Genomic DNA, 13,931 nt, shown 5'->3' with positions numbered 1-13,931 from the left:
TGAAACCACCTGATATCTGATGGTAATTTTATTCTAGTAAATTTTAAACCATACCTTTTCTAAAGACTCTTTGAAATTTTTAAACACTTTCACTTTAAGACTCTTCATTAACAAAGGCTATCACAGAATCATAGCATGGTTTGGGTTGGAAAGGACCCTAAAGATCACCTAGCTCCAACTTCCCTGCCATAGAGAGGGACATGGGAAGGGGCACCTTTCATTAGACCAGGTTGTTCAAAGTCATATCCAACCTAGTCTTGTACACTTCCAGGGATGGATATCCAAAATTTCTCTGGGCAGCCCATTCCGCGGCCTAAGCACCCTCACAATGAATTTCTTCCTAACATCAAATCTAAACACACTCTCTTTCAGTTTGAAGCCATACAACCTTGCCCCATTACTCCATACCCTGGTAACATGTCCCTCTCCAGCTTTCTTGTAGACCTCCTCTAAGTTCTGGAAGGGGTCTAAGTCTCCTCAGAGCCTTCTCTTCTCCAGGCTGAACCCAAACTTTCTTCAAGCCTGTCTTCACAGGAAAGGTGCTTCAGCCATCTGACCATTTTTGTAGCCCTCCTCTGGACTCACTCCAACAGGACCATGTTCTCCTTATGCTGGGACCCCAGAGCTGCTCGAGTGCTCCAGGTGGGATCTCACTATGGCAGAGTAGAGGGGGAGAATCCCCTCCCTTGACTTGATGGCCATGCTGCTTTGGATACAGGGACCATGAAGGGTCTGGTTGGCTTTCTATCTTGTGACATCATACTGCCAGGTCATCTTGAGCTTCTCATTAACCAAAGCTCCCAAGTCTTTTTCCCCAGAGCTGGCCTCAACCCAGCCTATACGTGTGCTTGGGATTGCCCACAGTCATGTTCAGGACCTTGCACTTAGCCTTGTTAAAGTGCATGATATGAAGCCTCTGTGTCATACCTTTTGACCTGATACTCATATTTCTGCTCAAATCTCCCATTCTGTCTTTAAACACACACGGGATGCTAATTGTCTCACACTGAGACATTCAGGAGGCCCTATGGTTTACTCACCTTTGTATGAAGAAGAATCTTGAATCTTCCATCCCCCTCCATACATTTTACTTAAGACTTGCAGAGCAGCCAGGATGGCAGGAAGAGTTTTTATTCTTTACCCAGATAATGGAATATAAAGTATTATCCTATTAATTTTATTCCAAAAGTTCAAACTTACTTTGCATTATGCAACATCATTAATGCTGTGTGAACAGCTCTTGGGAAAAAAAAGACAGACCTGTTGTTGTGATACCCTGAGAAAGTCATCCCAGCCTGCCCTCACGGAGATTCTGGCTCATAGTTTCCATTTTTCCTAATATATTTTAACCATTCTTCTTTCCATTTTGGCAGTACAGATGCCTGTTCAAGCAAGGGCTTGTGTCATGCCGACCTAACAAATAGCCATTATGTTCAGCAATGAGAATACAGAAAAAAGATGGTATGAACAGGAAAAAAAGAAACAATTTGAGCACTGCATGATGCCTGAGCAGAAGAGCGAGCAATAATCTTTTAGACAAAACTAGTGAAAAGTAATCATATGCTGCTTCTAAAATGTCCTTTTCCTTCTTAACTCATAATACAGGCAGCACAGAACTTTGTGGATTAATGGCTTTCTGAGGTTAATGATGCTTGTTTGTGTTGAGCTCTAGAGGAACTGCCTGGCTGATCAGGAATCTCTGGGAAATTTTCTGCTCCTCTGACCAGCAAGTCAGTCTAAGGATTGCCTATTTCATGGGTTATGCCAGTCACTGTAAATGGAGATGTTGGATCCCTTAGTGAGTGACCTCGTGATTATATCAGCCTTTCAAAAACTAGCTGCAACCACTGGGATACAAAAAACTGACTCACATTCTTAAGTCATCTAGCAGGAAAAATTAGAGGAAGAATTAATAATCAACCTAGTAAAAATCCTTTTGCAAGAACCATATAATGGTAGCATTGTAATGACTTTTCTCTAGTAAAACATATGCTTATACATATTAACTTCCAGTAATCTACCTTCAAATGCATAATTTTGTGATTTTTCACAAAAGATGGGATGGCTGAGGTTGTAAGGGATCTCTGGAGGACATGATGTCCATCCCTGTCCCATAAAAAGACTCTTCAAGGGCAGGTCAGCCCTCCAGGGCCATGTCCAGATAGCTTTTGAATACTTCCAAGGATAGAGACTGCACAATTCTCTAGGCATGATGTGCCAGTACTCAGTTACTTTCACACAAAAAGTCTCATGTTTTGGTTTGTGCCCATAGCCTTTTGAGTGGCCTTGCAATGACATCTTCCAGTTCTCAGCCCTTGTGGGTGCATCCCACCAGAGCCCATGGGTTTATGTGAGCCCAGTTTGCTTAATCCCCATTCCCAGATCTGATCCTCTTTCACCAAGTGTACATCTACCTAGCTCCAGACTTTTGCCCTGCAGTTCCTGAAGGCCACTCTCACTTGCAAAAACTAGGACATAAACACCCAAATCCACCAAGAAAGGGAAGAAGGAAGGAATCAGCTGTTCATGATGCAGACAGAATAACTGATATGCTGATACTAAATGGATACTATATGGAAAAATTAACATCTTAATAGGAATACCACATACAAGACAGAGGAGGAGATTTGTTTGGACCCAGACTCAGTCTTCCAAGTATTGGGCTCTCTGTTGTGTACAAAGAGCTACACTGCTCCAAGACAGCACTTAAATCAGTCGTTCTGCTGAACTACAGTGCTTAGTACACAGTTCAGTCTGCCCACAACACAGACAATCTTAAATTAAAAGTCACTGAAAATTGACACCTATCAATTTTTGAGGCTAAAGCTTTCAATAAAAGGAGTCCTGAATCCTGAAATACCCTAATACCCTTCTTTCAGAAATACTGGAGAGCGCATATATATATATATATATATATATATATATATATATATATATATATATATATATATATATATATGCACACACACACATATATATATATACATATACATACACGTTATATATGGAGCATCTATTCAGACAGGACCCTCTGCCCTTCCTCTCATTCATTTCAGGACAGTTCCAGGGAAATCCAACAATAAAAATTACTTATTAGCTGGAAAATGTGAACTAGGAACTCAAGTCATCTGGGAGATAAACACCTCCTATAAACAAATGGGAACACAGGTTTTCTTCCCAGCTGACTATCCGCAGCCAGTGGTCTGGAGTTTTATGCAAGGCAACAGTAAGTTCAAAGTCAGTCTACATAGCCAGAGCACAGATCAATTTTTCAGCCTGTTCAACCTTTCCTCTACGTAATCTAATTACAGTTCCCTTGTTTTCCCTTGTGGGTCTCCAGAACATCTATTGGCCCTCCAGTATGGCAAAATAATCTTCATGAGTACAAACATGCCCATGAATTCAGCTAATGAGACAGATCTTTCAGTTCTCTCCTCCTGGAAAGCAGAGATAGAGATCTGCCAGAGTCCTTGGCTGAATTTTATGGCAGCTTCTTCTTTCAAGTTAGTTTTGCACACTTAGAAATTTAAAGTGCCATATGCTAACACAAACATAAGACAGAATTGGGTTTGGGTGCCAAGTCCACCTCTTTCCTCAAAGACTTTTTAGTACTGGATTTGAAGTGAAAACTCTAATCAGCACTTCTATTTTCTGAGAGGTGTGCTTACAGCAAGGAAACATCTAAGTGACCAGAGTGATTTCTAACAGAAGTCTCTCTTCTTTAGATAAATAAGCTGACAGATCTCCTGCCACCCCAACCCTGCCTACTCATGGTACCAAAGCCAGCTTCTCATTTAAGGCTACTGGGGAAAATTCTTTTATATTCATCATCACTGATCAAACTGTCTCTGGTCCCTCACTAAGTAAATATCATAAGATTTCAGAGGCCAACTGCAGCAGTTGCTTGCAATTATATTTAGAAGACATACATGCTATCTGCCACATAATGGCTGTGAACCAGAGCTAGACTGGGAAAAATCCTCAGTCACTCAGTTATTTGACTCCTCCACAAAGCTGACTCCCACACTTCCCAACATGACTTTTTTTCCTACTCCTGATCTGTTAAAAGTAGCTGTACCTGAACCGTGTCACCATTTCCCACTTCAGTCACATAAACTGTGCAGGTTGTTCAATGCCTGCTGCAAGTCTGTAAGGCACAAAGTGCTCTCAAAAGAGAAGACAACTGCACAAGCAATAGAGTAGTTGAGAGGGTCCTTCTGAAGCAGTTAGTTAATGTCCCAAAACTAAGACAGGAAGGAAAGTAAGGAAAAGGAACCAGAAGAATCACCCTCTGAAATTAGCCCTAGTCCTATTTCCCGTTTTAGTTTTGACCCATTAAACTTGAAAGTGTACATTGTGAACAGGATCAAAAGATTCCTTGCCTCAAAGACTGAACTGGACTTTTTGCATCTCTTTTCTACTGAGTGAGAAAAGCTTTGCTTGTTGGAGATGCAGCTCAACATATTTGAATGCAAAAACAATAAGAATTTCCATGCTTTCATTAGAAAAGCTGTTTCTGACTCAGAGAGAGGAGGAGATTACAGGAGATTATTAGTTTATAAGAAAAAATTAATCAGTAGCTTCTCTGACAATATTTGTTTCTTTTCTTTTTTAGAGTGTTAACTCAGCTTACCTCTGTTACACATTGTGATTTCCTTTCCTATTCACTTGAAATATCAGCTGATTTCAATACTTTCTAGGTCAGGGAAGTGGAGCTGATATAAGTCCTGCTACTGTATGCTGAGTATCAGAGACTTAAGAATTACTTGAGATGTTTTCATTTGTACTGCTGTTTTTAACTATGCCTTTTTCCTTGTCTTTAATCTTTCCTATGCAAAATCAGAGTCTTGCTTTCCAACAGAAATGGAGAACACAGCTCAGTGTGATGACAATAGATGCTGGAAAGGTGGAAAAAATAAAAAAGGACTCAAATTTTTTAATTTCTTATGATATTAGATAATAAATGCAGATAATTTTTCAATCACTCTAGCATAGTTTGAGATTCTATCTCTCTTCTTTGATGCTAGCTATCTGCTTTTTTTTCTAGATTAGGAATCATTTTGTTTCCATGGAGAAAGACAACAAAACTGAGAATCAAAGACTTGTTAAAACATTTTCTAGACAATATATTTCATCATATTCATATTGCATTTGATTATTTGCAGGGGGTTAGGAAAAATTAAGAAAGGACAAATAAAGTTTATTTCAACACTATCTTAAGACTTTTCTCTCTGATCATTTATTACCTTTAGGGAGCAAGGCAAAGACAGTATTTCAAAGGTACTGGTTACTTTGTGAAATCATATGACTGCAAAAATGTACAGTGAAAAGCTAGCTTGGAAAAGAAATAAAAATACTGTTTTCTTGGTAGCATCTTCCCATGATATGGATATTTTCTGTGGATTGACACACTGAGAAGATGTTTACCCATATTCTGTAGCTTAGTAAGAAGCACTATAATTTGAAATTTCTACAGAAAGAGATATTAAAAATGCCAATCATTACAGTACTGCCAATCTCTTAGATGTGGGGCCAATGGGACTACATGAGTTTTTCATGCACACCCACCCATATATGTGTACATGTATATGCATATGTACATATACACACACCCATCTATATACAATACATACACATACTTATGTAGCTGTAATTTAAAAATCCATGAAAGACTGGAGAGGAAAGGAAGATGCTCTCATACGCATACAATTTTCAAATCACATGTATGATTTCAAGGCATCAGTATTAACTAATGAAGGAAACAATCCCTAAGTCATCTTTAAAACCATCAGCTTTTGAAACCTGTAAGCTTCTAGGACATGAGTCCATTGATCAGAGGTAAGAACAAGCTCTGAAGTATGGAATATATTCTATAGGTGGAAACTGCTTCTAAGTATTATATATATAAAAATTTACTGAAATCAATAGGTTTTAGGAAATGTTTCACACCTGACTGAATTAGACCACAGCTGCCTATACAAGGTCACTTTCATATAAGCCCTTTTAGTATGCTCTAATTATGAATAATCCTTGCAAACAGTTTCACTTCTTTAATGTCAAATATTTAACATGAGAAGTCAGAAGTAGGAAAAACATTCTTCTCACAGTCACTTTTATTAACTAATACTTTGCCTAGTTATTTTGTGCATAATAGAAAAGAGGAATAACATAATACATGAGTAGTAGCTTCAAAAATAGTTACAAAAGGTGAAGTATTGAATTATACATAGACGGTTCTACATATTTTTTTAACAAGTGGAAAGGGTCTTGGGATTATGGTAAGGAGTATTACTCCAGAGTTTGTTCACCTTCTAAGCGAGAATGCCCATTCCCATTTCCCCAGAAGCCTAACCTTTATTTAACCAATCAGCTATCCAGCAGGGACCTGCTTATGTCCTACTATACACTGTCAGACTCAGCAAGATTCCTTGAAAGTAAGCCAGTAAGAGAGAAGGAATCACACTCGCTTTTAATGCTACAAAGGACATTGATATTCATAGTCCAGTAACTTTATGGCAAGCATAAACCTCTTGGAGGAAGAAAGAGTAACATATCTGAACACTATTTTCATTGGAATAATTTCAATTCCAACAAGACTGAAAAGCAAAAGGACATGAAATTTAACGAATTATTCCATTTGGGAAAAAAGGCAGAGAATACACATGACTGAAATGACTGTCTTGTAAAAATGTCACAGAAGCATGCACTGAGTAATCCTGAAGGAGACTTGCAGGAGTTAACAAAGGTCAGCTAGTTATCTTAATCATTCTTTGCATATAGCGCTACACTTTATAGTCCAGAATTTTGGAGCCTGATGTCTCACCAACCCTCTAAACAACTGTTACCACCATATTATAAGCGATTAAAAAGAGGTGCAGATCTGAGAAAAGCACCATGGTTTGTACTGCCAGACAGTGGTGAGACCTGCTCCACCTAATTTCCACAAGTACTGAGAGTGCCTGTTTCCATCTAAGTCAAAGGGAAATGATGGGACATTTGCAGCTGACAAAAGGAAAGGTCATTTTCATTGTCTCAAGCCCTGCTCCTGCTGAGCTGCTACAGGACATCTTCATGTCTTGGTCCCAACCCCAAGCACTATTAGAGACCCCCTTCTAGAGCTCCACAATTATAGGTTGCTTATAGTGTATTCCATCAATAAAAGTCAATTGGCTCATGTTTTTAAGGTCATTTCAGACTACTCTGGCAGCAATAAAGGTGATTTAAATGGATATTATACTGTGATTAACTTTAGGGCTATTTTCAATTGCCTGAGTGGCATCAAGAGACCTGAGTGAAACTGAGAAGCAGATTCCAAGGTTTTACCACAGCAGGGGCTAACCTCCATCACCCTGGAGCTCCACACTAGAATATTCATATATCTGAAAATCATAAACACATGTCTACAGGAGCAAATTAGAGATGAAAATCTGGGACTGGACAGGAGAGGGTTAGGGTCACCTCAGGAGTCCCACCTCCCTGCCAAAGCTTCACTTGAAGTAGATCTGTTCAGCCAGTTACTATTCCAGTGATCTCTCCCAGGGATTAGGGTGCCAATCCACTATCCCATGCCAGCCTCAATGCTAGCCACATGACATAACCAACAGAGAAACTACTGCAAAATCCATACCGAGAATAAAACCTTTTTTTTTTTTTTTTTTATTTTCTATGGTTTTTATTTGACAGTACTTGAAAGCTTGCTTATTTTGGAATTTTCAATGCTTCAGAGTGGTCTTGGGTCATTCAGTCAAATCTACATATTCAGCCACATTACATTAACTTTCTATTGTTCTGCCACAGGCCACTGAGTCACAAATAAGCTTACTCATCACTTGCAGTGCTCCAGTGCCTGATAACTCTTGGAAAATTCAAATTTCACCATTTGTCTAGGATGATGTTTGTCTGGATTGAGTTTTTTGAAAGCTCTGCAAGGACTCAGGAGCCCAGCTTTTACTAAGAAGACAAAGGTGTATGCCCCTAACATCTTTACACATTTTCAAAAAGTACCCACATTAGGTATCTTTAAACAGGAAATAAGTTTACACCTCATGTTTGGGTCAATTAACCTAGAAAATTTTGACGTATCCTGGCTTTAATATTTAGACAAAATGGCTTTATTCCATTGAAACAATCCAGTGAGGAGCAATGCATGTCCCAAAACAGAATGCACAGGATAAAATTATAGTATATTTCTGCACCAAGCGCCCTTGTACATACATTGTATTTCTCATTCCCTTATCTTGGTGGCTTAATGCATCTCACTATGGAATAAATAGCAAGGAATTGCTATTGTAAAACCTTGCCAAATGGAAGTCAAAGCACATTTTAAGCCCCAACAACATGATTACTCAAAGACTGAATAGGCAAGTGTAGCACTGAATGCCAAATAAAGGGACATAAACAAGAGTGATGGCCATTTCACGAACTGAACACCATGAAGTTGATAAAGTTGAAGACACAGAAATGAACTTAAGTGCAGAATTCTATGCTATTCTCCCACAAGAAAACCCTACAAACAAACAAACAAACAAACCAACCCCTGAAAAACTTCACAGAGTTGCACAGGTCTCCCTTGGGTAGCAAATCAAGACTACTTACCATTCTTGGAGAGAATCACAGCCAAATATTCATGAAAGTAGGTGTTGATGTACAGCAGAAGGCTTGGAGTGTGTGCCGTGAGAAAGCTGAATGCAATATTCTCCTTGGACACGACAGCATCCACATAAATGGCAGAGCTTGAGGTGCTTGCATTCTTCGTGACAGGATAAGGTTCTTGGAAAGTATAGGTAACAGAAGTGCCAGCTTCAAATAATGCAGACACCTCTGAAAGCAGATATAAACCAAAGGAATTATTTCAGCTACTGCATTTTCACATGTCCCAGGCAGGAATGGACCAGAACTAACTGCTTCAGAAGTAGAACACTGCAAAACACCCTTGATCCAGCTGATATCACCCTTCCTTCACTTGTATAACAATGTGTCCTTCCTTGCAGACTGTTTGGCACAGAGATAAACAGTATATGGAAATATAAACTCAACTATTTCAGTGCTGGAATCAGAATTCCACAAGATGGAACAGCCCAAATGTCTGTCAGGTAAATAAATGCTTTGTTCACCATCTTCTGACAGTGTCACGAAAGGCAATATTCTCTGTCTTGTCCCCAAAATAGATTTGTTCTTTCCAGTCTCCGTTTTAATGAAATTAATTATGAAAGCAACACTTTGACCAAAGACAGCCAGTAAGGGAAGCTGTCTCTGGGAGCATCAAATAAAGAGAAACATCTACCTGTGCATCCTCAGATCCTTAGAACTTATGCTTCTGTTTTCATTAAACAACTAAGCCAATTTACACCAGCAGATGATGCAGCCCATTTAGCAAACCTGTTGCATTCGTGAGGTGGGATACAGCCATGGAAATTAAAAATTCACACTGCACCTTGCTGTTACTGAATAGTGATTTTGTTAGTTCCAGAAAGCATGTTCCATAAAAAATTAGATGTTCCATATTTGCCCTGCTTTTTTTTCTGGTGTTGACAGCATCTCCTGTAAGCCACCAGAAAGTTTCACTGAGGACACATTCACCAAAGACTGAACCATGCAAATCAGTTTTCTCCTGAATGCTTCATGCTTATTTTAAAATTTTCTTAACGTTTGGATGGGTTGTTGCGGGAATGGGAAAAAAAAAAGCATAAAAAGACTACCTCTTTTTTGGCACATCAGTGCTCTAAAACTTTGTAAAGAAAAACCTTAAGGATTTGTTAAGGTGAAGAAAAGAAGATAAGGTTTAAAAAAAAAAGCAACCTAAACATTCAGACATGGTCAAACACTTGCTATAAAACATTTCAGCCCTATTTCCTAATGTCTGGGGACAGTTACATGCAATGGAATACAGGAATCATAGTGGGAAATAGTGGTAAACTATGGTACAACTAACACCATTTTCATTTCTGAGGCCAACAGAGAAGTCAACAAAAGGAGGCGATGGAGCCTGCTTAACAGAAACATTTAAGAACACTGAAGGGACAGCTGATTATAGAACATCTTGAGATGTGGGGGACACCAAGCTGAGATGAGTGAAATGGTGCGGTAATTCAGAGTTATTGCACAAATAACTGGGATCAAAGCTTGCTGCCTACCCTCCTTGCAGAAAGGTCCTTCATAGGCTGAGTTGGTACAGTCACAGAAGTAACCATTATACTTTTCCACACATTTTCCTCCATTATGGCATAGGTTCCCATAACTGCTGCAATGTCCTGGGCATCCAGGTTTTACACCAGGTGTCATTTTAGCTCTCTCCTCCAGGTCAAGTTTCTGTCCATTTAAATGCAGAGATCGAATACATCCCAAAAAACCCTTCCGTCTGGAAGCTGTTCCCCCTGAGAAAGAGAGAAAAATGGACATGCACACATTGATGAGTCTGAACAGTAATCAAAGCCATGAAGCTCAATCCTGAGGTACAAATATGAATCCACAAATAAAAAAAATACTATATATCAATGCATACAGTGGTAAAAGATGACAGATTGACAGCCCTGGAAAGTAAAGGTGTCTCTATCATTATCAAAGAACAAGAAAGCTGTATGTGACACTTTTTTGCCATTCTTCTCTTTTTTGGCTTATCTACTGCCCTGTCTGGCACTGAAACCACAAATTCATTTAGGAGAAAGATTAGCTTCTTTATCTTATGTCTGCATATCACCAAATACACAACAAAACCAAAGCGAAAATGTTGGGGTTTTGTTGGTTTTTTTTTTTTTTTCCTATTTGCTGCCTTAGTACAAACAACACTCTAATCCCACCAGCAGGAGAATTATACATGCTGATGAGTCCAGATAGCAAGGATGAGTCATGTTCAGCACCAGGCCTGCTGGCTGAAGGGAAATTACTTGCGTCTGAATTTATGCATGACTGCCCAGCCTGATGTGTTGCATGTCAATGGTTGTTGTAGGCCTGAAACACAAGTTCAGTTCACAGATGTGTTATTTAGTACAATGGTTAAACATAATTGCATTTCTTCCTGGAGACCAGAGCTGTATGCAAGAGGGCAGTTCAGTCTCTACAAGCTAACTAGCATCATACCTGTCAAATGAAACTGCTAACAGTGTTACAGTGAAGGCACTTTTCCATAAGAGGTAATCTCTGAGAATGATAATAATGATGATTGTTGAAGTTCTCTATGAAAATATAACCGTTTTTCTTATCACACACTTTTTCTTTTTGGCAGTTGCCAATGTTTTGCTTTTGAAGATACTGCAGTTTTGATTGCTGCTAGGAAATCTAATTCTGTTCAGGAGTTATCAGCATTTGCAGACTCTTAAAAGCTAGCTTTATTGGTGATTCTCCTGCAAAAGTAGTCTGAAAAGTTATTATTCTTCTGTAGAAACTGGCTCTCTTTCATAGTCTACGACTTAAGAGATTACATCACTTGATAAGCCCCAGCAGAAGAGCATTTTTTTTTTCTATAAATTAATTAAAGCAAGACTTCTGCAAACTAAAGAGAATGCAGCAACAGTCTGAAAAGGCATGGTGTTCTACTACACCATTCTGTCATACTTTTCTTTCTGGAACACTAACAGCAGAAACACTAGATGTGAATTAAAGCAATTGAACTATAGATAGTATGCATGAGACGCATTTCTTTCATGCTTATTTTATAATGCCTTCCTCAGAGAAATAAATATTTTCAAGTTCCTTTTAGCTAGCTATTGTTTTCAGGTGAGCAAATGTTAGCTCACTTATGTTAAAGGCCCTCTGAGGACAAGAATCAGGCTTTCTGCATTTGCAACACTGCACACACAATCCTTTTGTTTGAACAGTAATCAAACAAAAGTAAGACCCAAAACAAAACATACCACACACATTTTTCAGTAAAGTCTATATAAGTTGAAATGGGATTTTTCCCTTTAAGACTAATGGTTACTCTCTTTTCTTTTGCATTGGAGGCCACCAAAAATATTACAAGGATGAATGACAGTTTCCTTGCCTCCTCTCTGCCCACACGCCAATCCCAGCTGTACCATGCAAAAAATGAGTAAAAACTATTGCTAACTGTTCTACGGATGTCATGTTTATTGCACTACTCATATTCTTACTGCCCTCTAAAGCACTATGGAAAGCCTTGTAAAGTTTTTCACTCTTCTTGTCTTCTATTTTCTTGAAAGTATAGAGCTTAACACAGAGCAGCTATATGATCCAAGACCCACACAACATTGATTAAGCAAATATATTGCTTATTTTGGGCAGTTTTCTTCAATTGACTAGACCTATTCTTCATATACATTCCTACAAAGCAAAGGAAAAACTTAAACACACAAAACTCTTCCCCAAATTAGGCTTTGCAAAATCTTCCAACTCTTATACAAGCCTGATGGACTAGAGACTTTAATGGATGAGACCTAAATGTTTTATTCAAGAAAACATATTTTAGGATAAGTCTAAGGACCATAAATACCAAAGTTAAGGGTGTACTTTGCTGAGTAGAGGTGACAGCCAAATGAGCCAAGGTGTTCCCAGCAAGGTGTTTATGCAGCTGAATTTTTGTGAGGAACCCTTGGGAAAGGAAGGGAGAGTCTGAGAGGAGAGGACAAGAAGCTCACAACTGAGCACTCACAGCATAGCTTGGTTTTACAATTGGCTAAATAATTAACATTCTAGCAATGAGTTGAGGATTTGCTTTAAAAAAAACAAAGGACTTTTTGTTAGTAGAAACTGGATTAGGGAGGCTGAAAATAAGTATTAGGAGCATTTGTGTAACTGATACAAAGAAAAGGAAAGGGCAGAGAAGTACAGGAATCACAATCAGGAGTAGGAGAACTTGCTATGGTGTTCCTCAGAAGACCTTGAAGGCACACTTTTGGTCTCAAGCTGAAATATATACAAAACATACAGGATACACAAAGAGTTAGGCATTTATTCCTCCTCTTAGCCTCCAAAATATTCCAAGGTGTCTTTTAAAACCAACAGCAGTAAATAAGCTCCTTCTTTTCCCATAATTCCTTCTCTCTGTCTCCAGAGAAAGTTTCTCAGATGTTGACTTTCTCTGGGTTTTGTTGCCTTTGGACTGTCTACAACAGATATAGGAGATTCACCCAAGGATTTATTCCTTGCTCAACTCCTCCCAAGACAAAACCAGGAACACAAACACTTAGCTTGCTAATCTCCTGAATGTACCAAACAAAAACTTCTGACCAAAGCTTTGTACATCAGATTACTTTCTCAGGATTTTTACTTTGCTTCTGTGATGTTACCAGTCTGAGTTCAAGTCCTATCCTCAAAGTGGTCTGGGAGGACTGCCTTTCCCATCCCCATTACGGAATCTTATGCTCATGCCTTCACCAGTAGGTAAGACAGGGCTTCATCTCAGACCACGCCACAATGACACAGCTACTCCAGGACTACAGGGAGAGCTGCACTATACAAAACCATGTCACACATACTGAGTGCTGAAAACGACTCTCCATTGAAAGGAATGGTTTTTGCCTGCCCCATCTGAGCAAGTAATTTGCTGAATTGGCCCATTACTGGACAGTTTGGTGCAGTTGATGTTACTTATCCTGCACATTTGTTCGGGGTTTGCTCCTTCTACTGCACTTTTTTCAATTTTACAGAAGAAATCTGGCAAGGTGCAAGGATACCCATGCTCTGACAGGATTATAATGCAACCACAAGCAGTTAGCACCCAAGAACCACTAAAAGAGAGAAATGGTTTGCTAACTGCATTAAAATCCAGGCTTGTTTGAGTGTAGTGGCAATGCAAAGTCACTTTTCTCTTCCACTTCACAAACACACAGAGCTATCTCAAAAGCCTGCCACACATAGTCATTAAGGCTGGAAACCCCTTAATCACTGTCAGTATGCAGAATACTGCAGAGACAAATATATTGTGGATTATAGGGGGAGTAGGGAGCAGTATTATGTGCTGCTGCTTCTGTCCT

General features: G+C 39.0%; 1 protein-coding gene across 2 annotated transcripts in view; it reads right to left on the bottom strand.

Annotated features, from left to right (window-relative positions):
- CNTNAP5 (contactin associated protein family member 5) overlaps nucleotides 1–13,931 on the bottom strand; it is a 268,110-nt gene that overhangs the window by 26,654 nt on the left and 227,525 nt on the right. Inside the window, exons 19-21 of one of the 2 annotated variants that reach the window (XM_068195458.1) lie at nucleotides 10,134–10,373; nucleotides 8,596–8,820; nucleotides 4,685–4,898 (exon numbers count right to left, since the gene is read on the bottom strand). In XM_068195458.1, coding sequence (XP_068051559.1) covers nucleotides 4,840–4,898; nucleotides 8,596–8,820; nucleotides 10,134–10,373 — 524 coding nt within the window. In that variant the 3' untranslated portion in view covers nucleotides 4,685–4,839. Of the gene's footprint in view, nucleotides 1–4,684; nucleotides 4,899–8,595; nucleotides 8,821–10,133; nucleotides 10,374–13,931 lie in introns of those variants that run through there. The other variant, XM_068195457.1, reaches the window with a different exon arrangement.

This window comes from Anomalospiza imberbis, chromosome 7, assembly GCF_031753505.1.
Source record: "Anomalospiza imberbis isolate Cuckoo-Finch-1a 21T00152 chromosome 7, ASM3175350v1, whole genome shotgun sequence".
Classification (NCBI taxonomy): Eukaryota; Metazoa; Chordata; class Aves; order Passeriformes; family Viduidae; genus Anomalospiza; species Anomalospiza imberbis.
This window is presented reverse-complemented; position numbering and strand designations above follow the sequence as displayed.